The sequence below is a fragment of the Calliphora vicina genome, chromosome 5 (assembly GCF_958450345.1).
Source record: "Calliphora vicina chromosome 5, idCalVici1.1, whole genome shotgun sequence".
NCBI lineage: Eukaryota > Metazoa > Arthropoda > Insecta > Diptera > Calliphoridae > Calliphora > Calliphora vicina.
Window position 1 is genome coordinate 15,982,877 of NC_088784.1, and position 26,062 is coordinate 16,008,938.

The 26,062-nt window shown below is 32.6% G+C and overlaps 1 protein-coding gene across 1 annotated transcript; it reads left to right on the plus strand.

Moving 5' to 3' along the window:
• Positions 1-17,003: 17,003 nt before the first annotated feature.
• On the plus strand, positions 17,004-25,959 carry LOC135962160 (collagen alpha-1(I) chain-like). Its single transcript, XM_065513931.1, has 9 exons — positions 17,004-17,238; positions 21,033-21,074; positions 21,140-22,023; positions 22,088-22,511; positions 22,566-23,365; positions 23,432-23,971; positions 24,036-25,510; positions 25,569-25,662; positions 25,732-25,959. Exons 1-9 carry the CDS (start codon positions 17,004-17,006, stop codon positions 25,876-25,878), a joined length of 4,641 nt encoding a protein of 1,546 aa, XP_065370003.1. The 3' UTR covers positions 25,879-25,959.
• The last annotated feature ends 103 nt before the right edge of the window (positions 25,960-26,062 follow it).

Sequence of the window (26,062 nt, forward strand, 5' to 3'; positions counted from 1 at the left end):
GTTCTGTTCTAGTTCTGTTCTAGTTCTGTTCTAGTTCTGTTCTAGTTCTGTTCTAGTTCTGTTCTAGTTCTGTTCTAGTTCTGTTCTAGTTCTGTTCTAGTTCTGTTCTAGTTCTGTTCTAGTTCTGTTCTAGTTCTGTTCTAGTTCTGTTCTAGTTCTGTTCTAGTTCTGTTCTAGTTCTGTTCTAGTTCTGTTCTAGTTCTGTTCTAGTTCTGTTCTAGTTCTGTTCTAGTTCTGTTCTAGTTCTGTTCTAGTTCTGTTCTAGTTCTGTTCTAGTTCTGTTCTAGTTCTGTTCTAGTTCTGTTCTAGTTCTGTTCTAGTTCTGTTCTAGTTCTGTTCTAGTTCTGTTCTAGTTCTGTTCTAGTTCTGTTCTAGTTCTGTTCTAGTTCTGTTCTAGTTCTGTTCTAGTTCTGTTCTAGTTCTGTTCTAGTTCTGTTCTAGTTCTGTTCTAGTTCTGTTCTAGTTCTGTTCTAGTTCTGTTCTAGTTCTGTTCTAGTTCTGTTCTAGTTCTGTTCTAGTTCTGTTCTAGTTCTGTTCTAGTTCTGTTCTAGTTCTGTTCTAGTTCTGTTCTAGTTCTGTTCTAGTTCTGTTCTAGTTCTGTTCTAGTTCTGTTCTAGTTCTGTTCTAGTTCTGTTCTAGTTCTGTTCTAGTTCTGTTCTAGTTCTGTTCTAGTTCTGTTCTAGTTCTGTTCTAGTTCTGTTCTAGTTCTGTTCTAGTTCTGTTCTAGTTCTGTTCTAGTTCTGTTCTAGTTCTGTTCTAGTTCTGTTCTAGTTCTGTTCTAGTTCTGTTCTAGTTCTGTTCTAGTTCTGTTCTACTTCTGTTCTAGTTCTGTTCTAGTTCTGTTCTAGTTCTGTTCTAGTTCTGTTCTACTTCTGTTCTAGTTCTGTTCTAGTTCTGTTCTACTTCTGTTCTAGTTCTGTTCTAGTTCTGTTCTAGTTCTGTTCTAGTTCTGTTCTAGTTCTGTTCTAGTTCTGTTCTAGTTCTGTTCTAGTTCTAGTTCTGTTCTAGTTCTAGTTCTGTTCTAGTTCTGTTCTAGTTCTGTTCTAGTTCTGTTCTAGTTCTGTTCTAGTTCTGTTCTAGTTCTGTTCTAGTTCTGTTCTAGTTCTGTTCTAGTTCTGTTCTAGTTCTGTTCTAGTTCTGTTCTAGTTCTGTTCTAGTTCTGTTCTAGTTCTGTTCTAGTTCTGTTCTAGTTCTGTTCTAGTTCTGTTCTAGTTCTGTTCTAGTTCTGTTCTAGTTCTGTTCTAGTTCTGTTCTAGTTCTGTTCTAGTTCTGTTCTAGTTCTGTTCTAGTTCTGTTCTAGTTCTGTTCTAGTTCTGTTCTAGTTCTGTTCTAGTTCTGTTCTAGTTCTGTTCTAGTTCTGTTCTAGTTCTGTTCTAGTTCTGTTCTAGTTCTGTTCTAGTTCTGTTCTAGTTCTGTTCTAGTTCTGTTCTAGTTCTGTTCTAGTTCTGTTCTAGTTCTGTTCTAGTTCTGTTCTAGTTCTGTTCTAGTTCTGTTCTAGTTCTGTTCTAGTTCTGTTCTAGTTCTGTTCTAGTTCTGTTCTAGTTCTGTTCTAGTTCTGTTCTAGTTCTGTTCTAGTTCTGTTCTAGTTCTGTTCTAGTTCTGTTCTAGTTCTGTTCTAGTTCTGTTCTAGTTCTGTTCTAGTTCTGTTCTAGTTCTGTTCTAGTTCTGTTCTAGTTCTGTTCTAGTTCTGTTCTAGTTCTGTTCTAGTTCTGTTCTAGTTCTGTTCTAGTTCTGTTCTAGTTCTGTTCTAGTTCTGTTCTAGTTCTGTTCTAGTTCTGTTCTAGTTCTGTTCTAGTTCTGTTCTAGTTCTGTTCTAGTTCTGTTCTAGTTCTGTTCTAGTTCTGTTCTAGTTCTGTTCTAGTTCTGTTCTAGTTCTGTTCTAGTTCTGTTCTAGTTCTGTTCTAGTTCTGTTCTAGTTCTGTTCTAGTTCTGTTCTAGTTCTGTTCTAGTTCTGTTCTAGTTCTGTTCTAGTTCTGTTCTAGTTCTGTTCTAGTTCTGTTCTAGTTCTGTTCTAGTTCTGTTCTAGTTCTCTTCTAGTTCTGTTCTAGTTCTGTTCTAGTTCTGTTCTAGTTCTGTTCTAGTTCTGTTCTAGTTCTGTTCTAGTTCTGTTCTAGTTCTGTTCTAGTTCTAGTTCTGTTCTAGTTCTGTTCTAGTTCTGTTCTAGTTCTGTTCTAGTTCTGTTCTAGTTCTGTTCTAGTTCTGTTCTAGTTCTGTTCTAGTTCTGTTCTAGTTCTGTTCTAGTTCTGTTCTAGTTCTGTTCTAGTTCTGTTCTAGTTCTGTTCTAGTTCTGTTCTAGTTCTGTTCTAGTTCTGTTCTAGTTCTGTTCTAGTTCTGTTCTAGTTCTGTTCTAGTTCTGTTCTAGTTCTGTTCTAGTTCTGTTCTAGTTCTGTTCTAGTTCTGTTCTAGTTCTGTTCTAGTTCTGTTCTAGTTCTGTTCTAGTTCTGTTCTAGTTCTGTTCTAGTTCTGTTCTAGTTCTGTTCTAGTTCTATTCTAGTTCTGTTCTAGTTCTGTTCTAGTTCTGTTCTAGTTCTGTTCTAGTTCTGTTCTAGTTCTGTTCTAGTTCTGTTCTAGTTCTGTTCTAGTTCTGTTCTAGTTCTGTTCTAGTTCTGTTCTAGTTCTGTTCTAGTTCTGTTCTAGTTCTGTTCTAGTTCTGTTCTAGTTCTGTTCTAGTTCTGTTCTGGTTTTGTTCTAGTTCTGTTCTAGTTCTGTTCTAGTTCTGTTCTGGTTCTGTTCTAGTTCTGTTCAGGATTTGCAAAAAATTTAGCTTAATAAAGACTTTTGTTGAACAAATTTATAATGAAATTACCCAAAATATGTTCTTTCATTAATTTCCATAATTTAAATTAAAATTCAAATGAAGTTTAGTTCAAGGACTATCCAAATTTTAAACTGTTTCCGTATTTTCTATTATGTTGTTGCTGCTGTTGTTTGTTTGTTTTCTTATTTAACACAATCATTACATTACAGTTTTCTTCAGAAATGTGCAGTTACAATAGTGTAAACTTTGTAGTTTGCAGGAAAATCCATTTAATGTTTGTTGTTGAATATTCTTTTTTTGCAATTAAGTTATATTTTAGCTGGCAACACTTGTTGCTTTGAGAAAGTAGAGGTTTTTTAATCCCACTACTAAATACTCTAGAAATAAGATATTGCTGTAAGGGTATTTACTACAATACAAAAATATGAACTAGAGTTAAAGGTAAGTAAAAGCAAGTTGAAATGTATTATTCGGCAGTAAAGAATCCAAAATACCCTGCTCGAAAAACACACCAGTTATAATTTTCTCTTGTTTTTTCTTTGTTTTACGAAAAATCTAAATTTTTTTAAATTTTTCTCACATATTGGTTGATAACTATTTTGCCACTAAACCGATATTGTTGATTTTCAATAGCAAACTGCTTAGTACAATGGTAAACAATCTGAGAGAAACTCATTCATTTTCGTTTTGTAGTTTGGACGTGAGCGTGATTTACACAAACATATATGTGACAAAGTTGAATTTCATAAGTACCAAGACTAAGAATATATTTTCAGGCAATTTAAATGAATTTTTCTACTGAAAAACAGGCATCAATTTATGTAACCTCTTTCACCACGTGTGTTAATGGAGGTATAACAAAAACCACTAACTAAAAGCTATAGAAAAAATCCTAACTTCGCCTCTAGTTGTGCACTCTGTTGTGCAAAATATTTCTGACTTGGCCATTAGATAAACAAAAACAATAATCTTCTACTTTGAAAAACAAACACATTCTCTTAGTTACTTACAGATACAAATACAAACTCTTATATTTCTACCTTTCCTTGCAGCTACTAGAACAGTTTTGTTAAAAAAAAAAGTTTTTAATTTCATAAATACAGGTCTATTGTTCAGGAAATATTAAAAACAAGAAAATGTTAAAACAAAATAAAAAGCTTTAGAAATTAAATTGATTTATATACAGGGAAGATTTTCTTGAAAATTATGCTATTTTTCAGCATTTTTTTTTAATTTTTCTGTTGAAGATGTGGGCTTTTTGTAAGTGCCTTTAGTTTAAGAACTTTTAGCAAAGAGATTAAATTGTTATAGTCGATTTTAATGTTTAAAGTTGGCTGTTGCTAAAATAACAAGAACTTGTGTTTACTTATGTAGGAAGTCCCAAAATTCAACAAACCAAAAAAACAGAAAAAAACATTACTGCTGCACAGTGGGGCAGAATCGAAATTTTTTGTAAATAAATCTGGCATTTCTAAACGGCTGGTCCGATCGGGATAAAATTTGAGTTGGGCGTAGCCAAGGAGTATTCGATTTTAAATTATTAAAATGGGCCCTACAGATAATCCAGGGGCGGCGCTATGGGGGCTCAAAGTAGGGTACCTTCGACATGTAAAATTTTAAACACGTGCCATTTTTTTGATTACCATCCGATTTCAAAGAAAAAACATGCTTGCGTGTGCTATTTATCTCTTATAATTTTCTAGTTATAGGCATTTCAAAATTTAAATTTTAAAATTTTGCCAAACTTTGGTCCGCTTTTTTAAAAATATAGGGCGCACTTTTGGACCGAATGGACTCGAATTTCTGTTGTTAGACAACCAAATTACCAACAACATACAAAAGATTTCAGAGCAATATCAATTACGAATCCAAAAATAACAGATTTTCAATTTAAAAATTCTAAAAATAGTATATTTTTGCTGTTTTTTGGACAAAAAGGTGACATAACTCTTTTTTTATTAAAAAACAACTTTCTTTAAGAACATATATTAATTTTATGTTTTTCTATAAAGCTTCTTTGCGGTGAACATTTTGGTATAAAAAACATGTCCTATTTTTCGAACATGTCGGCCCTACGCCCTTTGGAAATTGACCTATTTTTTATCAAAATTTCAAATTTGTGCCACATGTTCTAAAATCCCAAAGCTGGGATTAGAAAACGGAAAGCAGTTTTGGAAACCCTGATGTGTTCCCTATTTATCCCTAAAGTATTTTCCCAGCCCCGAAGGAAATTTGGACCCTATAGACAAAATTGTAAAAAATACCATTTTTGGGATTTTCGCTACAATTTTTAGGAATTGCGGGATTCCCTTTGACCTTTTGACAAGTTTTTTTACATCTTGTTATTTAGAATGAGAAATTTAAAAACCGCAGAAAATTTCATTGAGTTTCGTTAATAAATAAAGATTTAATTACATATTCATTGAGTTTCTAAAACTAAAATTTATATCAAAATTTTAATAGGATTGCAAATATTAGGAACAATTTGATGCATATTATTTCCGAGCTATATTTTTTTGTTTAGATAAGTTAATTTTTGGTCCTACAAAAAAAATTTCAAGTCAATATCTCAATTAGATTCAAAAATATGCCACTTTAAAACTTCGTCCTTCAAAAATATTGCACTTTTTCATACTAAAAAATGTAAAAATCACTCATTGCTCAACAATATTTCATAAATAAAACAAGTACGAGAGCTATATTCGGCTGTGACGAATCGAATTATACGTTAAAAAAAAATATTTTTTTTCAAAATTTTTTTTGAAATTTTTTTTCAAAATTTTTTTTTTTTAAATTTTGAAAAAAAAAATTTTTTTTTCAAAAAATTTCAAAAACATTTTTGAAAAAAAAAATTTAAATTTATTAGTGAAAAAAAATTAGTTTGTTAAAAAAAAATTCGGGTTAAGAAATATTGTCTGCAATAATTAGGTGTGAAATATGTCTTAAATCTCATTTACATTCACTGATCTCAATTAAAACATAATTTCTAAAAATAATTACTTAAATATACAAACTATTTTGTAAATAAACTTAACCTTTTAACACCCATAAAACGAATACAAAAAAAAATAAACAATACAATATAAATATTAAAGAAAAAAAGATTAATTAAAACTATTACAAACACACAAACATTATATATTAATGACGCAACTAAATAGGCCTGTTGGTCACATGAACAAACAGCCGGCCGGCATTTTAGTTTCCATAAGGAAGATAAGAAACACTGCACTAAAGAAATCTTCAGTTTACACACTTTAAACAAAAAGAATTTTACCAGACATCTTGAGCTCAAAAAGCTATACGATGAATGAAGCTGTTATCAGTGAGCATAAGCAAGATCACTTACTCTCCAGCAAACATTTATGCTCTCTCTCATTATTATTTAATAGTTAGTACGCACTGTAGCAATCAATTTCAATTACTCTATTTGAGCTTGAGAATATTGAAATAATTTCTTTTAGTTAGAAACTGTATAGTTTTTTTTTATGCTGAATTTATATTTTCTTTTGTTTTATGATTTTTCTATGCTGACGATATTTGTATGTTTGCAAGCAGAACAAAAACTATAAATACCGAAGTCCAGCTTAGAATTGTTACAGTTTTAATAAATTTTGAATATATACAACATCGTGCTAATAAAATTAAGGAAAACGAATCGGGGATTTTGGTATGCAAAAAGATTGTGAAGTGAAGTGCAAGTGTTTATAATAAATAAGTGTTAGAAAAGAACATGTGCATAGAAGTGTTGAGTGAGAGAATTTGTGGGTGATTCAGGATTAAAAATAAGAAAATGACAAACAAAAATATGAAATAGGAAAAAAACTAAAACAAAAATTATGCAAAACACTAAAATTTGGCATAATAAAACCCAAAAAGCATGCAATAATTGGAAAAATTAAAGAAATTTAAAAAGAAATTCAAAATTTTTGTTCGAATATGAAATTTTAAAAGAAAACTCAAAAAAACTTTAAAGTTACAGGGAAAACATTCAAAAATTTAAAAATTTCTAAAAAAATATTTTCAAATTTATTTTGAAATATAAAATATTTAAAAAAAAAGTTATAAAAAATGTTAAATTTTGCAAAACAAAATAAATAAGTAAAAAAATTTAAAAAAAATATTTTCAAAATTTTTTTTCCAAAATTTAAAAAGACACAAAAATTTAAAAATTTAAAAAATACATACAAAAATTGAAAAATTTTAAATAAAATATATTTAGAAAATTTTTCTAATATGAAATTTTAAAAGAAAACTCATAAAAAAATTTAAATTTGCAAAGAATTTTATTCAAAAATGAAATATTTAAAAAAAGTTATAAAAAATTTAAATTTTGCAAAAAAATCAATAAGTTAAAAATTTTAAAAAAATATTTTCAAATTTTTTTTTCAAAAATTAAAAAATTGAAAAATTTCAAAAAATTATTTTCAAAATTTTTGTTCTAATTGATATTGTGAATTGAATTTTTAAAGAAAACTCATACAAAATTTAAATTTGCAAGGAAAAAATCCAAAAATTTTAAAATTTCCAAAAAATGTTTTCAAAATTTTTGTTTAAATATAAAATATTTAAAGAAAGTCATAAAAAATGTTAAATTTACAAAAAAACAAGTAAGAGTGCTATATTCGGCTGTGCCGAATCTTATATACCCTTCACCAAATTATACTTCAAAATTTTAAATATTTTTAGGTAAACAAAATTTAATTTTTTTCATTTTTTGGAAAAAAAATTTTTTCGATTGTTATTTTAAATTTAATTTTTTTTTTTTTTTAATTTTAAAATTTTTTTTTTTAAATTTTTTGTGAAAAAAAAAAATTCAGGTTCAAAATTTTTTTTTCCGATTTTGACCCCTTGTAGGTCCAACTTACTATGGTCTTATATACGTCGTACCAAATGTCTTCAAAATATCTATCATTAGATATCCATATTGTCTATGTTAAAGTCTTAGTAATCCAGATATAGGTCAAAAATCGAGGTTGTCCTGGTTTTTTCCTCATATCTCAGCCATTTGTGGACCGATTTTGCTGATTTTAAATAGCAAACTTCTCGAAAGCATGTCTGACAGAATTATTGAAGATTTGGATCCCGAAGATATCTGGGGTCTTCGGAAAATTTATTTCAACAGACGGACAGACGGATATGGCTTAATCGACCTCGCTATCTATAAGGATCCAGAATATATATACTTTATAGGGTCGGAAATGAAAAATGTAGAAATTACAAACGGAATGACAAACTTATATATAGGGTAAAGGGTATAAAAAACAATCAATAAGTAAAAATTTTAAAAAAATATTTTCAAAATTTTTTTTCTAAAATTAAATATTGAAAAATTCAAAAAAAAATGTTTTCCAAGTTTTTGTTCAAATGTGAAATATTTAAAAAAAACGTCATAAAAAATTTTAAAAAAATATTTTCAAAATTTTTGTTCAAATAAGAAATTTTGAAAGAAAACTCATTTCCAAAAAAAGATTTTCAAGATTTTTGTTTATTTAAAGAAATATTTAAAGAAAAAAAAATATTTTGAATATTTGCAAGGAAAAAAATTTAAAAATTTCCAAAATTATTTTGAAAAATTCAAAAAATATTTTCAAAATTTTTGTTCGAATATGAAATATTTAAAGGAAAGTCATAAAAAATGTAAAATTTGAAGAAAAAATCAATAAATTAAAAATTTTAAAAAAATATTTTCAAAATTTTTTTTCTAAAATTAAATATTTAAAGAAAAGTTATAAAAAGAGATAAAAATTTCCAAAAAATGTTTGTTCAAATATGAAATATTTAATATAAAGTCATAAAAAATGTTAAATTTGCAACAAAAAAAATCAATAAATTAAAAATTTTAAAAAAATATTTTTAAAATTTTTGATCAAATAAGAAATTTTGAGAGAAAACTCATTTCCAAAAAAATATTTTCAAAATTTTTGTTTATTTAAAGAAATATTTTTGTTTATTTAAAGAAATATTTTTGTTTATTTAAAGAAATATTTAAAGAAAAAAAAATATTTTGAATATTTGCAAGGAAAAAATTTAAAAATTTCCAAAATTATTTTGAAAAATGAAAAAAAATATTTTCAAAATTTTTGTTCAAATATGAAATATTTAAAGAAAAGTCATAAAAAATGTTAAATTTGCAAAAAAAAATCAATAAAATAAAAATTTTAAAAATATATTTTCAAAATTTTTGTTTTAAAACTAAATATTTAAAGAAAAATTATAAAAAGAGATAAAAATTCAAAAAAATATTTTAAAAATTTTTGTTCAAGTATGAAATATTTAAAGAAAAGTCAAAAAAAAAATGTTTAATTTGCAAAAAATCAATAATTTACAATTTTAAAAAAATATTTTCAAAATTTTTGTTTAAATAAGAAATTTTGAAAGAAAACTCATAAAAACAGTTCATTTTCAAAGAAATATTTTAAAATTTTTTGTTTTTTTAAAGAAATATTTAAAGAAAAGCATAAAAAATTTAAAAAAATATTTTCAAATTTTTTTTGAATGAAATCTTAAAATTTTCCATAAAATATTTTCAAAATTTTTATTCAAATATGAAATATTTGCAAAAAAAAAAAATTAATAAGTTAAAAATTTAAAAAAAAAAATTCAAAATGTTTGTTCAAAAATTAAATATCTAAAGAAAAGTCATAAAAACAGTTAAATTTTCAAGCAAAAAAATCAACAACTTAATCACTGGAACGATTATTTAATAAAAAAAAAAACAAAATTCTGTAAAACGCAGGAATCTTTCGAAATTTTTAATGAAAGCAGGTCCAAAGTAATTGGTACTTTTTCATCTAAATTTTCTAGAAGTCTATAATATTTGTCATAGGAAAACTGCCATTTAGTCTCATAAAATAACTTTAACTTAAATTTTTAAGTTATATAAAAAACTCGTTTATATTTCCTGGTTTGAAACCATATTTCAAAATCTTTAGTTTCTGCATTTTGTTCTAAAGAAATGTCATTCTTCATTAAATTTTGTCTACAATTGTCTTCAGTGCCAACAGGAAATCAATTTTTTTTTTAATATTTAATAATTAATGTTTCTGAAGCACATTTTTTTTTCTTAAATTCTTTTGTTTATGTGTGTGTTTTTTTCTGTTTTATTTCAATAAAATGATAAGAACTACTCCTAAATTAAATATAAAGAGTCTTTAAAACTACAAAAAATATGTATAATCAAAAAAATATTTAGTGAACTCTAACATTTGGTTTAAAAAAAAATAAATAAAAAAACAGACAATTTGAAATTGAAAGAAGTGATTAAACTATAAAAGCAGAGACGTACAAACAAAAAGTATTTAATAAAAAAAAGTGCAGTTTAAATAAGTAACAAGTAAGAAAGTTTGGAAGTTCAAGCTCGACCATATAATACCCTACACTGAGTTTATATTTATTATTGATTCTTCAGTGATTTTCGGCAGCTATGACTATTAACTTTTTTTGCTGAAATAAGCTGTGATTTTGCGGAGTTTGAAAATTTTTGCTAATTTTTAAATTAGTGGTTTTAATAATATAAGCGAATTTTTGTTATGTAAAATCAATTTATGAATTTATCGATTTATGAATTTATCGAAATTAATCCATAGATTTTTATGGTTGATATCTCATTCTGTTGCCATTATATGTGGCTTTGCGACAGAGCAATAAATTTAAACAATTTCTGTCGATTTCAATTTTTCATGATTTTTTTAAAACAAAAAAATTTTCTATTTTCACATAAAAAATATATTTTTTGCTTGAATTTGTGATAATAACTCCGAAACTACTGAGCCGATTGAAACGCAATATATATATGAAAATTTGTACATAGCATGGGGAAAATGTTTTTAAAATTTAATCAATCGAAAGATGAACATTAACTACTCAATTTTATGTATATGAAACAAAAAAGTAAAATTTTGTGAAAATAAGCGAATTAACTTAATTGTAAATAAATTCGAAAAGAATCAATCAATTTTTATCTTCGATATATCGTTTTGTTGCCCTTGTATAGGGCTTTGCGAAAAAGTGATAAGCCTCGGACAAGTTCAGCCGTTTTCTATTTTTCATGATTTTTATAAAACAAAAAACAAATTATTTTCACATAAAAAATTAATTTTTTGCTTCAATTTGTTATTATAGCTCCGAAACTACTGAGCCAATTAAAACGCAAAATATATGTGAAAATTTGTACATAGCATGGGGAAAATGTTTTCAAAATTCAATCAATCGAAAGAAGAACACTAACTGCTCAATTTTATGTATATGAAACAAAAAAGTAAAATTTTGTGAAAATGAGGGAATTAACTTAATTGCGAATAAATTCGAAAATAATCAATGAATTTTTATGAGCGATATCTTATTTTGTTATTATTATATGTGAATTTGCGATAAAATAATAAACCTGAAAAATGTTTTCCATTTTCGATTTTTCATGATTTTTTTAAAACAAAAAAATTTTCTATTTTCGCATAAAAAATAAATTTTTTGCTTAAATTTGTTATTATAACTCCGAAACTACTGAACCGATTAAAACGCAATATATATATGAAAATTTGTAAATAGCATGGGGGAAATGTTTTCAAAATTCAATCAATCTAAAGAAGAACATTAACTGCTCAATTTTATGTATTTCAAACAAAAAAGTAAAATTTTGTGAAAATGAGCGAATTAACTTAGTTGTGAATAAATTCGAAAAGAATCAATAAATTTTTATCTTTGATATATCTTTCTGTAGCCATTATATGTGGCTTTGCGACAAAGTATTAAATCTAAACAATTTCTGCCGTTTTCGATTTTTCCTGATTTTTTTAAAACAAAAAAAATTGTTATTTTCACATAAAAAATATATTTTTTGCTTAAATTTGTTATTATAACTCCGAAACTACTGAGCCGATTGAAACGCAATATACATATATGTGAAAATTTGTACATAGGATGGGGAAAATGCTTTTGAAATTCAATTAATCGAAAGAAGAACATTAACTGCTCAATTTTATGTATATAAAACACAAAAGTAAATTTTTGTGAAAATGAGCGAATTCACTTAATTGTGAATAAATTCGAAAATAATCAATGAATTTTTATGAGCGATATAATTCATTGATTATTATAAAATAATAAACCTGAAAAATGTTTTCCATTTTCGATTTTTCCTGATTTTTTTAAAACAAAAAATTTAGCTATTTTCACATAAAAAATATATTTTTTGCTTCAATTTGTTATTATAGCTCCGAAACCACTCAGCCAATTAAAACGCAATATATAAACAGATTAAAGGCTATGTAAATTGGAACTTTTCTAAGTCAATTTCAATAATATCGGACTAACCCTTTTTGAGTTATCATAAATTATGTGGAGAAACATATACAAAAATTCACAATTTAAAAAAAAAAATTAAAAAAAATCTATAAAATTCAAAATTTTAGCATTTTTGTACTTAGTTAACCATGATGCATCAAATATATATAGTGATTGGTGAAGCCTTTTTTTGCTGTTGACCTGTATTATTGACCATATCTTCCATATAAGTCCTACTACTATCGACAATAAATTTAACAAGCCTAAAAGTCTTAAACATTTTGATATCCAGCGTTTTTTTGGGAAAGATTTTTGTTTAGCGATTTTTTTTATAACTTTTTTTAATTCGAAAATTATTGTGAATTTGACTTGATGATTTTTTTTTGTTGAGAGTTTTGGCGAATTTATATTTATATTATCTTTATTACTGACTTAGTAATCGATAATAGGTAAAAAATAAGTAAAAACCTGGTTTTCTGAAACAAAGCGAATTCACTTAATTGTGTGTAAATTGGAAATTAATCAATCGATTTTTATGAGCGATATCTTAGTTTTTTCATATTACATGTGGCTATGCGATAAAGCAATAAATTTAAACAATTTCTGCCGTTTTCAATTTTTCATGATTTTTTTAAAACAAAAAAATTTTCTATTTTCGTGTAAAAAATATAGTTTTTACTTCAATTTGTTATTATACCTCCGAAACTACTGAGCCGATTAAAACGCAATATATATGTGAAAATTTGTACATAGCATGGGGAAAATGTTTTCAAAATTCAATCAATCGAAAGAAGAACATTAACTGCTCAATTTTATGTATTTCAAACAAAAAAGTAAAATTTTGTGAAAATGAGCGAATTAACTTAATTGTGAATAAATTCGAAAAAAAATCCATCGACTTTTATGAGCCATATCTTATTTTGTACGTATTACATGTGGCTTTGCGATAAAGCAATAAATCTAAACAATATCTGCCGTTTTCGATTTTTCATGATTTTTTTAAAACAAAAAAATTTTCTATTTTCGCATAAAAAATAAATTTTTTGCTTAAATTTGTTATTATAACTCCGAAACTACTGAACCGATTAAAACGCAATATATATATGAAAATTTGTAAATAGCATGGGGGAAATGTTTTCAAAATTCAATCAATCTAAAGAAGAACATTAACTGCTCAATTTTATGTATTTCAAACAAAAAAGTAAAATTTTGTGAAAATGAGCGAATTAACTTAGTTGTGAATAAATTCGAAAAGAATCAATAAATTTTTATCTTTGATATATCTTTCTGTAGCCATTATATGTGGCTTTGCGACAAAGTATTAAATCTAAACAATTTCTGCCGTTTTCGATTTTTCCTGATTTTTTTAAAACAAAAAAAATTGTTATTTTCACATAAAAAATATATTTATACCCTTCAGCTTCGTGAGAAGGGTATATATAAGTTTGTCATTCCGTTTGTAATTTCTACATTTTTCATTTCCGACCCTATAAAGTATATATATTCTGGATCCTTATAGATAGCGGAGTCGATTAAGCCATGTCCGTCTGTCTGTCTGTCTGTCTGTCTGTCTGTCTGTCTGTCTGTCTGTCTGTCTGTCTGTCCGTCTGTCTGTCTGTTGAAATCAGTTTTCTGAAGACCCCAGATATCTTCGGGATCCAAATCTTCAATAATTCTGTCAGGCATGCTTTCGAGAATTTTGCTATTTAAAATCAGCAAAATCGGTCCACAAATGGCTGAGATATGAGGAAAAAACCAAGACAACCTCGATTTTTGACCTATTTTTTTACCTATATCTGGATTACTAAGACATTAATATAGACAATATGGATATCTAATGATAGATATTTCAAAGACATTTGTAACGACGTATATAAGACCATAGAAAGTTGGACCTACAATGGGTCAAAATCGGGAAAAAAATTTTGAACCAGATTTTTTTTTTTTTTTTTTTAAAAAATTAAAAAACAAAAAAAAAATTTTTTTAAAATTTAAAAAAAAAAAATTTTAAAATTTAAAAAAAAAAAAAAATTTTAATTTAAAAACAATTTTTAAATTTAAAAAAAAAAAATTTAAATAACAAACAAAAAAAAATTTTTTTTTTCCAAAAAATTCAAAAAACAACTAAAAAAAATAAAATTTTGTTTACCTAAAAATATTTAAAATTTTGAAGTATAATTTGGTGAAGGGTATTTAAGATTCGGCACAGCCGAATATAGCACTATTACTTGTTTTTGCTTAAATTTGTTATTATAACTCCGAAACTACTGAGCCGATTGAAACGCAATATACATATATGTGAAAATTTGTACATAGGATGGGGAAAATGCTTTTGAAATTCAATTAATCGAAAGAAGAACATTAACTGCTCAATTTTATGTATATAAAACACAAAAGTAAATTTTTGTGAAAATGAGCGAATTCACTTAATTGTGAATAAATTCGAAAATAATCAATGAATTTTTATGAGCGATATAATTCATTGATTATTATAAAATAATAAACCTGAAAAATGTTTTCCATTTTCGATTTTTCCTGATTTTTTTAAAACAAAAAAAATAAATATTTTCACATAAAAAATAAATTGTTTGCTTCAATTTGTTATTATAGCTCCGAAACCACTCAGCCAATTAAAACGCAATATATAAACAGATTAAAGGCTATGTAAATTGGAACTTTTCTAAGTTAATTTCAATAATATCGGACTAACCCATTTTAAGTTATCATAAATTATGTGGAGAAACATATACAAAAATTAGCAATTTTAGAAAAAAAAATTTTTTTAAATAAATCTATCCATGGAATTCAAAATTCTAGCATTTTTGTACTTAGTTAACCATGATGCATCAAATCTATATAGTGATTGGTGAAGCCTTTTTTTGCTGTTGACCTGTATTATTGACCATATCTTCCATATAAGTCCTACTACTATCGACAATAAATTTAACGACCCTAAAAGTCTTAAACATTTTGATATCCAGAAAAAATTCAACACAAATAAGTCTAATATAAGTCCAAATTTCATGATGTTCGGTGTATAATTAGACATATAAGACACACTTCCGAAAATCAGTTTAAGATCGGGCTTGAGCGACTATACTTTCTTACTTGCTTCCTTATATTTGAGAATTTTTATAATATTTGCGTTTTTTATACCCTTCACCTTCGTGAGAAGGGTATATATAAGTTTGTCATTCCGTTTGTAATTTCTACATTTTTCATTTCCGACCCTATAAAGTATATATATTCTGGATCCTTATAGATAGTGGAGTCGATTAAGCCATGTGCGTCTGTCTGTCCGTCTGTCTGTTGAAATCAATTTTCTGAAGACCCTAGATATCTTCGGGTTCCAAATTTTCAATAATTCTGTCAGACATGCTTTTGAGAAGTTTGCTATTTAAAATCAGCAAAATCGGTCCATAAATAACGGAGATATGAGCAAAAAACCGGGACAACCTCGATTTTTGACCTATTTTTGATCTATATCGGGATTACTAAGTCATTAATATAGACAATATGAATATCTAATGATAGATATTTCAAAGTCCATTGCAACGATGTAGATAGGGCTATAGTAAGTTGGACCTACAATGGGTCAAAATCGGGAATTAACCCGAATTTTTTTTTCATCAAAAAATTTTTTTGTCATACATTTTTTTTCCAAAAAAAAATTTTTTAAAAATAATTAAAAAAAATTAAATTTTGTTTACCTAAAAATATTTAAAAAAATTTATTTTAAAGTATAATTTGGTGAAGGGTATATAAGATTCGGCACAGCCGAATATAGCTCTCTTATTTGTTTTATATTTAAGTTATCTAAAAAATTTCAAAGAAGATGTATAAGGAATTTATACTTTTTCAAAAGCTAAATTAACACAGAATATTTTAAATGAAAACAAATTTAAAAATTGTTGATAAGGAGGGGACCAGGTCCATTCAAATAACGCCTATTTTTTTTGTAAAATTCAACTTTAGGGCAAAAATTCTCAAATCGCGTAGCCATTATGAAAATAAGGAAACCTATTTTAGATGGCCAAATATGTTATTAATTATTTTGTTAAGGTTTCCAATAACCCCGCTCCTGGTGTGGATATATTATAGCAAAAAAACTAAAAAATCCCATTTTTGGAATTTTTCAAAACTTTTTTGGGAATTACGGGATTCCTGGTTATAAATTTCAAAATTGGGTTTTATTTCTCTATATCTAATAAAAAAGTCTTTATAACTGTAAAATTTCATTAAAAACTATGAATAAATAAAAAAATAAATTTTAATTTAAAAAAAAAAAACTAGTAAAACTGGTTATCATACAATTTTTTAGCCTTTTGTCTATTTCTAACAAAGTAATAAAAAATAACACAGATATTCCAACAAACGCGTTAGATATTAGCATTTTTATGCCAGTCACCATACAAAAGGTATGAACATACCCAGGTATGTTGCTGTTGATGTGCGTAAAGCAGTTCTGCTGTTGACATAAAGATTAAGCGATTTTTTGTAAAGTTATGGATATTTGAGCTGATATATGCCTAAAATGTTGGAAAAATTTATGTTTTTTTTTTCTTGTCTAAAATAAGCGATTGCTAGTAAAGTTTAGCAATTATTAAATGCCCCCCATTTAAAATTGAAAACCACAGCTCTGACTTTTGTTTCTTTCTCTATATAATGGTCTATTAATTTTAAGTATTTCTTAAGTTTTAAATCTTTTACTGCACTCATTTATGACTTAATACTTTATTATACTATTTTTCTGTTTCATATTTTTATGTTTATTTTAATGATTTTGTTCTAATTTGATTTTTAGTTTAATCTTATGTTTTTCAAATATTTACATTTTCAGATTATTCACTCAATGGCTTAATGTATTTGCTATTGTTGTTGTTATTGTTTCATAATTTTTGTGTTCATTAATAAAAAAACGAAAAAAAAAAAAAAAAACTGAAAATTGTGTTTTTGAAATAAAATGCATTTAAAACATTTAAAAATATTTTGGTTGTTTATCACCGCCTGTGTTCTAATACAAATTGTAACTGCCGAAGTAGATGATGTTAAACCGAAATCGGAAAAACGTATTAAAAGAATTAAAAAACTAAAGACACCCAAAAAGCTAGTGGAGAGACCACAAGCCGAAGAGCCCAAAAGCCAACTAGCTGAATTAGATGATTTAGAAAATTACGATTACAATAATTATGATGAAGGTAAGTTAATTAATAATTCCTTCTATAAATAAATGTTTTTATTAATTAAGAAATTTATAAGTTTTTTGCTTTTTCAGTAACGACAATTTATTGCCCAGATTTGTTCAAGCTTATAGAAAAGCCATTAATATTAATTCACAAATGTTTTCTTTTTTATAATACAATGTTGCTATTCTAAGCAACTACTGTATTTTATATTTAGTTCACTAAATGACCTTAATGCCTAACAGATTCTAGACAGTTGACAAACATTTGCCAGCTACCATTGCATTCAAATAGGAAAACTTGAAACACTTTTTGGTAAATTAAAAAAATCTATTCATCTTCATTATCGACAGCGGCTTCATACAAATCATCATAATCATCATCATCTTTTGTCATTTTATTACTTTAACATATTTTTCAATTAGTTACAAATGGCACTATCATCGTCATAGTCATCAACATCATCCTCAACGTACAATATCCATTCCCCTGATGTGCACTTTGTTAGCGCCATATTATAATTTTCCACATTTCTTTGGGCCACAGTATCAATTGATGTGCATTGTTCAGTTTTTGTTAAAATAATAAAAAGCGTGAATGTGCAAATGTATTCAATTGTATATGTAGTCAATATTTTGTTTGCTCAACATCAATTACATATACGAATAGTGTAATGTAAGCGTTCTAGGTAGGGCTATTTATAATGATTATAATCTGGGCAATAGACTGAACAATATACTGGACAATATGCTATAGAGTGGACTATAGACTGGGCCCTAGAATGGACTATACACTGGACTCTAGATTGGACTATACACTGGACTTTATAGTCTAGTCTATAGTCTGGACTGGACTATAGACCAGTCTATAGTCTAGTCTATAGTCTAGTCTATAGTCTGGACTTTACTATAGACCAGTCTATAGTCTAGTCTATAGTCTGGACTGGACTATAGACCAGTCTATAGTCTGGACTGGACTATAGACCAGTCTATAGTCTAGTCTATAGTCTGGACTGGACTATAGACCAGTCTATAGTCTAGTCTATAGTCTGGACTGGACTATAGACCACTCTATAGTCTAGTCTATAGTCTGGACTGGACTATAGACCAGTCTATAGTCTAGTCTATAGCCTGGACTGGACTATAGACCAGTCTATAGTCTAGTCTATAGTCTGGACTGGACTATAGACCAGTCTATAGTCTGGACTGGAATATAGACCAGTCTAAAGTCTAGTCTATAGTCTGGACTGGACTATAGACCAGTCTATAGTCTAGTCTATAGTCTAGTCTATAGTCTGGACTGGACTATAGACCAGTCTATAGTCTAGTCTATAGTCTGGACTGGACTATAGACCAGTCTATAGTCTAGTCTATAGTCTGGACTGGACTATAGACCAGTCTATAGACCTGGACTATAGACCAGTCTATAGACCTGGACTATAGACCAGTCTATAGACCTGGACTATAGACCAGTCTATAGACCTGGACTATAGACCAGTCTATAGACCTGGACTATAGACCAGTCTATAGACCTGGACTATAGACCAGTCTATAGACCTGGACTATAGACCAGTCTATAGACCTGGACTATAGACCAGTCTATAGACCTGGACTATAGACCAGTCTATAGACCTGGACTATAGACCAGTCTATAGACCTGGACTATAGACCAGTCTATAGACCTGGACTATAGACCAGTCTATAGACCTGGACTATAGACCAGTCTATAGACCTGGACTATGGACCAGTCTATAGACCTGGACTATAGACCAGTCTATAGACCTGGACTATAGACCAGTCTATAGACCTGGACTATAGACCAGTCTATAGACCTGGACTATAGACCAGTCTATAGACCTGGACTATAGACCAGTCTATAGACCTGGACTATAGACCAGTCTATAGACCTGGACTATAGACCAGTCTATAGACCTGGACTATAGACCAGTCTATAGACCTGGACTATAGACCAGTCTATAGACCTGGACTATAGACCAGTCTATAGACCTGGACTTTAGACCAGTCTATAGACCTGGACTATAGACCAGTCTATAGACCTGGACTATAGACCAGTCTATAGACCTGGACTATAGACCAGTCTATAGACCTGGACTATAGACCAGTCTATAGACCTGGACTATAGACCAGTCTATAGACCTGGACTATAGACCAGTCTATAGACCTGGACTATAGATCAGTCTATAGGCCTGGACTATAGACCAGTCTATAGACCTGGACTATAGACCAGTCTATAGACCTGGACTATAGAGCAGTCTATAGACCTGGCCTATAGAGCAGTCTATAGACCTGGCCTATAGAGCAGTCTATAGACCTGGACTATAGAGCAGTCTATAGACCTGGACTATAGAGCAGTCTATAGACCTGGACTATAGAGCAGTCTATAGACCTGGACTATAGACCAGTCTATAGACCTGGACTATAGACCAGTCTATAGACCTGGACTATAGACCAGTCTATAGACCTGGACTATAGACCAGTCTATAGACCTGGACTATAGACCAGTCTATAGACCTGGACTATAGACCAGTCTATAGACCTGGACTATAGACCAGTCTATAGACCTGGACTATAGATCAGTCTATAGGCCTGGACTATAGACCAGTCTATAGACCTGGACTATAGACCAGTCTATAGACCTGGACTATAGAGCAGTCTATAGACCTGGCCTATAGAGCAGTCTATAGACCTGGCCTATAGAGCAGTCTATAGACCTGGACTATAGAGCAGTCTATAGACCTGGACTATAGAGCAGTCTATAGACCTGGACTATAGAGCAGTCTATAGACCTGGACTATAGACCAGTCTATAGACCTGGACTATAGACCAGTCTATAGACCTGGACTATAGACCAGTCTATAGAACTGGACTATAGACCAGTCTATAGAACTGGACTATAGAGAAGTCTTTAGACCTGGACTATATACAAGTCTTTAGACCTGGACTATAGACCAGTCTATAGACCTGGACTATAGACCAGTCTATAGACCTGGACTATAGACCAGTCTATAGACCTGGACTATAGACCAGTCTATAGACCTGGACTATAGACCAGTCTATAGACCTGGACCTTAAAAGGAGAAGTCTGGGGTTTAGTAGGGAATCCCCAATATTTGGCATCATTTTCGCCAAAACATTTGTAAAGCCTTCTTGCATGGATATTCCATGTCTACCTTGAAGTTCCAGCGATCGTCTATCATGACTCCTAAGTATTTAAGTACTCGCGATGTCAATATTGCGTTACCTCCTGCTATTTCTAATTCTGCTGACGAGAACAGCCTCTGTCCTGTAAATGGCGAGGTTAAGGTTTACTGACTCCAACCAAGCTATGATTGTTCTTATCGCTTCGTTTGCATAAAGTTGGATGTCGTAGATCAGACAGACTTTACACAAATTTCCCAATTTCCTCACAATATTCTCAAAATAACTTATCAATTTAGCCACGCATAAATTTACATTATTAAGCAAGTCTTTGTGTGCTTTTTAAATCGAAATCTATACATAGTTTTATTATCTTGTCAACACAGCAAATTGATGGTTGACTGAAAGTCCAAACAAAACCAAACCAAACACAACATTAATTGAAAAACCATACATACAGGGACCGAGAAATTGACATACATTTAGTTACTACAAACTAAAATACATGACCTAGTGATAAAGTACTTATAAATAAATAAATAGAACTCAATATGCAAGTGTATAATTGTGACACAAATAAATGTCTGATTTATGTCTCTATTTAATGGTCAATTGATGCAACAAACTACATATTCTATTTTACAGATGTAGACAATGGCGCTGATGTGGAGAACTTTGAGACACATGAAGAAGGTAGTAAGTACGCTGGAATACTAACTCTAAAATGTCACTAACTAAATTTCATTAATTTCTATTAGTTGTTGTCACTACCACACCGCGTACACGTGCTACTGACAATGTAATTGCTGCCTTTTCGTGTCATTTCGAGGGTAATTGGTATCGTGAAAATGATGAATTCACCAGTGAACGTGATGGCTGCCTGCATAATTGTGTGTGCTTTGAGGGTGAAGTGATTTGTAGGGCGCCAGCCAATTGTAAGCCAAATGTTGATATTCAGCCGCCTGAAGAGCTTCCGGTAACCACTGCCAAACCTGTGCTGCCAACACCAACCCAACCTCAAACACCGGCTTATAATCCCTATGATGGCACCATCAATGGTCCCAGAGGTGATCGCGGTTTTGGTGGTGCCCATGGACCTGTTGGAGAACCTGGTTTTCCCGGTTCACCCGGTAATCCTGGCATTCCCGGCAACCCTGGTCCTCCCGGTCCTATTCCTGATATGAGCTATTATCACCAACAATTGGCCGCTGAGTATGCCAATACTGATAAGGGTCCTACGGCTCCTTTGTATGCTGCTCCTCAATTTATACAAGCTACAGCTGGACAACCTGGTCCTCGTGGTCCTCCCGGTAATATGGGTGCTTCTGGTCCTCAAGGTTTTCAGGGTATTCGAGGTGAGGCAGGTGAACCTGGTTTGCAAGGTCCTCCTGGTCCAATGGGTCCCCGTGGTATGCCAGGTGCTCCTGGAAAAGATGGCACGCCTGGTGAAGATGGTGAAGCAGGTCCTCAAGGTTTAGCTGGAACTCCTGGTCCTCGCGGTATGCCCGGTCTGCCCGGACAACCTGGTTTAAAGGGACATCGTGGTTTCCCTGGTTTGGATGGTTCGAAAGGTGATCAAGGTGCTGCTGGTGAGAAAGGTTCCACAGGTGGTATGGGTCCTGTAGGTCCTGTTGGTGCTACTGTAAGTAAAACTATTTTTCTGCTTTACTGAATAAAATTAAACATTATTTTTACATTATTTTAAGGGTCCTGCCGGTCCTCGTGGTGAACGTGGTCGCGAAGGTGCTGCCGGTCAACCTGGTGCTAGAGGTTTGGACGGCAATCCTGGTACTCCTGGTCAGGCTGGTGCTGTTGGCAAACCCGGAGCTCCTGGTTTCCCCGGTATACCTGGTGCTAAAGGTGATATGGGTCACATGGGCCCTAAAGGTGATCAAGGTTTGCAAGGCCCTCGTGGTGAAGCTGGTCGTCCTGGTGCCACCGGTGAAAATGGTTTGCCCGGACCTTCTGGTAAAGATGGTATGCCTGGTGATAAAGGTTCGTTGGGTGCTCCTGGTATGACTGGACCTCAAGGTTTTCCTGGTCCTCGCGGTCCCGATGGTTTGCCCGGTAGTACCGGTGAGCCTGGTATTAAAGGCGCTCCCGGACAGCCAGGTGAAAGAGGATACAAAGGTAAAATTTCCCAAATATACCAAGAACATCAACTAAATTTTTAATGGCTTTCAGGTGATCAGGGTATAAAAGGTGAATCCGGCCAATCTGGTCCACGCGGTCTACCAGGAACTGTAGGTCCTGAGGGTAAACGCGGTAAGCGTGGTATGCGTGGTCCCACTGGTCCAGCTGGTCCTACAGGAGAACGCGGTTCCCCTGGCTTACCCGGTTTACCGGGTCCAGATGGTCCTATTGGCCCTAAAGGTACTCCCGGCGATAGAGGTATTCAAGGTCCTTTGGGAGACAAAGGCAGTCAGGGTGATATTGGCCCCTCTGGTGTACCTGGTCTACAAGGTTTGCGTGGTTTACCTGGCCGTGTAGGACCTGCTGGTCGTCAAGGTGCTCCTGGTGAACGTGGTATTCCTGGTGCTGATGGTAAACCGGGCGAACAAGGTACTCAAGGTCTTCAGGGTCTACCCGGTCCAATGGGTATGCCAGGTGATAAAGGTATTACGGGTGAACATGGTAAAACTGGAGAACCTGGTGCCACAGGTCCTCCTGGTCCTCGCGGTGACAATGGCAAAGATGGTTTACCTGGTGCCCAGGGACCGCCTGGTCCTTCTGGTCAAGATGGTGCTAGAGGTGAAGCAGGTCCTACCGGACCTAGAGGTTTCCAAGGTTTACCTGGTGTAGCGGGCAGTCACGGTGCTCCTGGAAAAGATGGTGCTCAGGGACCACCAGGACCTCAAGGTCCTTTGGGGCCCGTGGGTTTAAGAGGAGAACGAGGCTATCCCGGAGAAAGAGGATCTATAGGACAACCAGGCACACCCGGTGAACGAGGAGAGCCTGGAAATCCAGGTCATGATGGACCACCGGTAATTTATTTATTAAATCACTTATACCGTTCTATATACATGTTTAAACAAATATTTATATTTTAGGGTGCTCCTGGTAAAAATGGCGATAAAGGTCACATGGGTGCTCCTGGCATGATGGGTATGCCCGGTCATAAGGGTCTGCCTGGTCCGGCTGGTGTTAAAGGTGAACGCGGCAGTCTTGGTCAAATGGGACCTGAAGGTCCTTCTGGTCGTCCTGGAGATCGTGGCCCTCAAGGCAATGTTGGTCCACCTGGAGGTCCTGGAGAAACTGGTGAAAGAGGCGAACCTGGTAATCCAGGTACACCCGGTGAGCAAGGTGCAAATGGTGTTCCTGGCGATAGAGGTCCAATTGGTCCTAGTGGTCCCCCTGGATTCCCAGGAGCCCCTGGCTTAGCTGGTCTACCCGGTGCTAAAGGTGATCGTGGTTTGATGGGCATTAAAGGTGAACAAGGTAATACCGGTCCTCATGGCGGTCCTGGAGAACAGGGTCTGCCCGGTCCTGTTGGCTTAACGGGACCCAAAGGTGCTCGTGGTGAAACCGGTCTAAGAGGAGAACCTGGCTTAAGTGGATTACCTGGAAGACCCGGTGATGCGGGTCCAGCAGTAAGTAGTTTTAAAGAAAATGCTAAGGTTTATTAAAAACTAAACAAAATTCTAACATTAATAGGGTCAACCAGGAAGTCAAGGAATGCCTGGCATTGCCGGCCAACCTGGTCTTAAAGGAAACCCAGGAGAAGCCGGTCGTCCTGGCATGCCTGGAAATCCCGGCTTACAAGGTCCTCCTGGCTCGGAAGGACAAAAAGGTGACACTGGTAATGATGGTCCTCCTGGTCCTATGGGCAATCAGGGACCACAAGGTCCTCATGGAGACCGTGGTATGCCTGGTCTACCCGGTCCACCAGGTGCTGCAGGCTTAAGAGGTTTGAGAGGTGCTCAAGGTGAACCCGGACAACAAGGAAAACAAGGAAAGGAAGGTGCTCCTGGACCTCAGGGTATTGCTGGTCCAACAGGCAACCCTGGTCCCATAGGAGAACAAGGCCCAGAAGGACCCCCAGGCAAAGCAGGTCCTCACGGTATCGCAGGCCGCCCAGGTGATAAAGGACCACCAGGTCAACAAGGCAACCAAGGTCCAGCAGGTAATCCAGGTCAGCCCGGTCCTCCAGGACCTATGGGTCCCTTAGGTCCCTATGGAGAACGTGGTCCTAAAGGTGAAACTGGCCTACCAGGTGTAGAAGGTCCTATGGGCTTAAGAGGCAAAGCTGGTCCACCCGGTCCCGAAGGAGTCAAGGGAGAAACTGGAGAAGCTGGTCCCAAGGGTATTAAGGGTCACAGAGGCTTAATAGGTTTACAAGGTATGCCTGGTACCCCAGGTTTGAAGGGTGATACAGGTCTTCCAGGAGTTCCAGGGGCGCCTGGTAAACCAGGTGATATGGGTATGAGAGGTCCCCAAGGTAGAGATGGCAATCCAGGACCACCAGGCCAATCTGGACAACCTGGTCCAAGAGGTTACAGCGGCAATGATGGCAAATCAGGTCCCATGGGTCCAGCTGGTCCTCCAGGTCCACCAGGTCCTCCCGGCGAAACCTTAGGCTATGATGTGGCAGCATTGACAGCCTTGCTCAATCAAGGCCAAACCAAGGGTGTCGATGTTTTGGGCGATCAACCCATGCTCGATCAATTTGGCGAAGGTTTATCCGATGAAGAGAAACATGCTTTGGTACTTAAGGCCTACGAACATGTTAAGGCATCATTCATACGCTTAACACGACCCAATGGCCAGCAATCAGCACCGGCCAAAACATGCCGTGATCTATTTGCTGCCTATCCCGAATACAACTCTGGTGAATATTGGATTGATCCTAACGAAGCTGATGCACGTGATGCCATTTTGGTGTATTGCGAAAAGGAAAGACGAGCCACTTGCATCATGCCACAGCCCAAAGAATCTAAGGTGATCAGCTATCAAGGAGACGAACAAGAAGTTTGGTTGGGTGAAATGTCAGAAGGTATGAAAATCCACTATAAAACTGATTCCTATCAAATGGGCTTCCTGCAGTTAATGTCGGCCAAGGCCACACAACAAATAACATTCCATTGCAAAAACACCGTGGCCTACAGAGATGATGATAAGAATTCTTCAAGGTAAGTTTTGGAAAACAAATAGCAAATTGTGTTTTATTCATTGTGATTGCCTTTACAGAGCTGGCTTAAAATTGTTGTCATGGAATGATGCTGAATTAACGCCCAATGGTCCACAACGTTTGAGATATGAAGCAGAAGTTGATGGCTGCCGGGTAAGTTTATATAGAAATTAAATTTTATAAAACAATTTAATTTATTTTGTGATTTATTTATGACTTTAGAAACGTTCCAACAACTGGGATAAAACCATTATCACCTATACCACCGACAAATCCCAAAGATTACCCATTGTCGATATAGCGGTACGTGATGTAGGCGACTTAAATCAACAATTCCGCATTGAATTGGGACCAGCTTGTTTCTATTAGAGGCTTTTCGTTTTAAACAAAATACTTAATTATATTTTAATTGAATTAGTTTTTAAGCAGGTTAAATACCAAATGTTTTCACTCTCTCAAACTGTTAGTCTCTCAAACTATGTTAATCTCTCAGCGAACGAACAGACGAACAGATGACGATTATATGTTTTAGCCTATAATGTAAATTGATAAA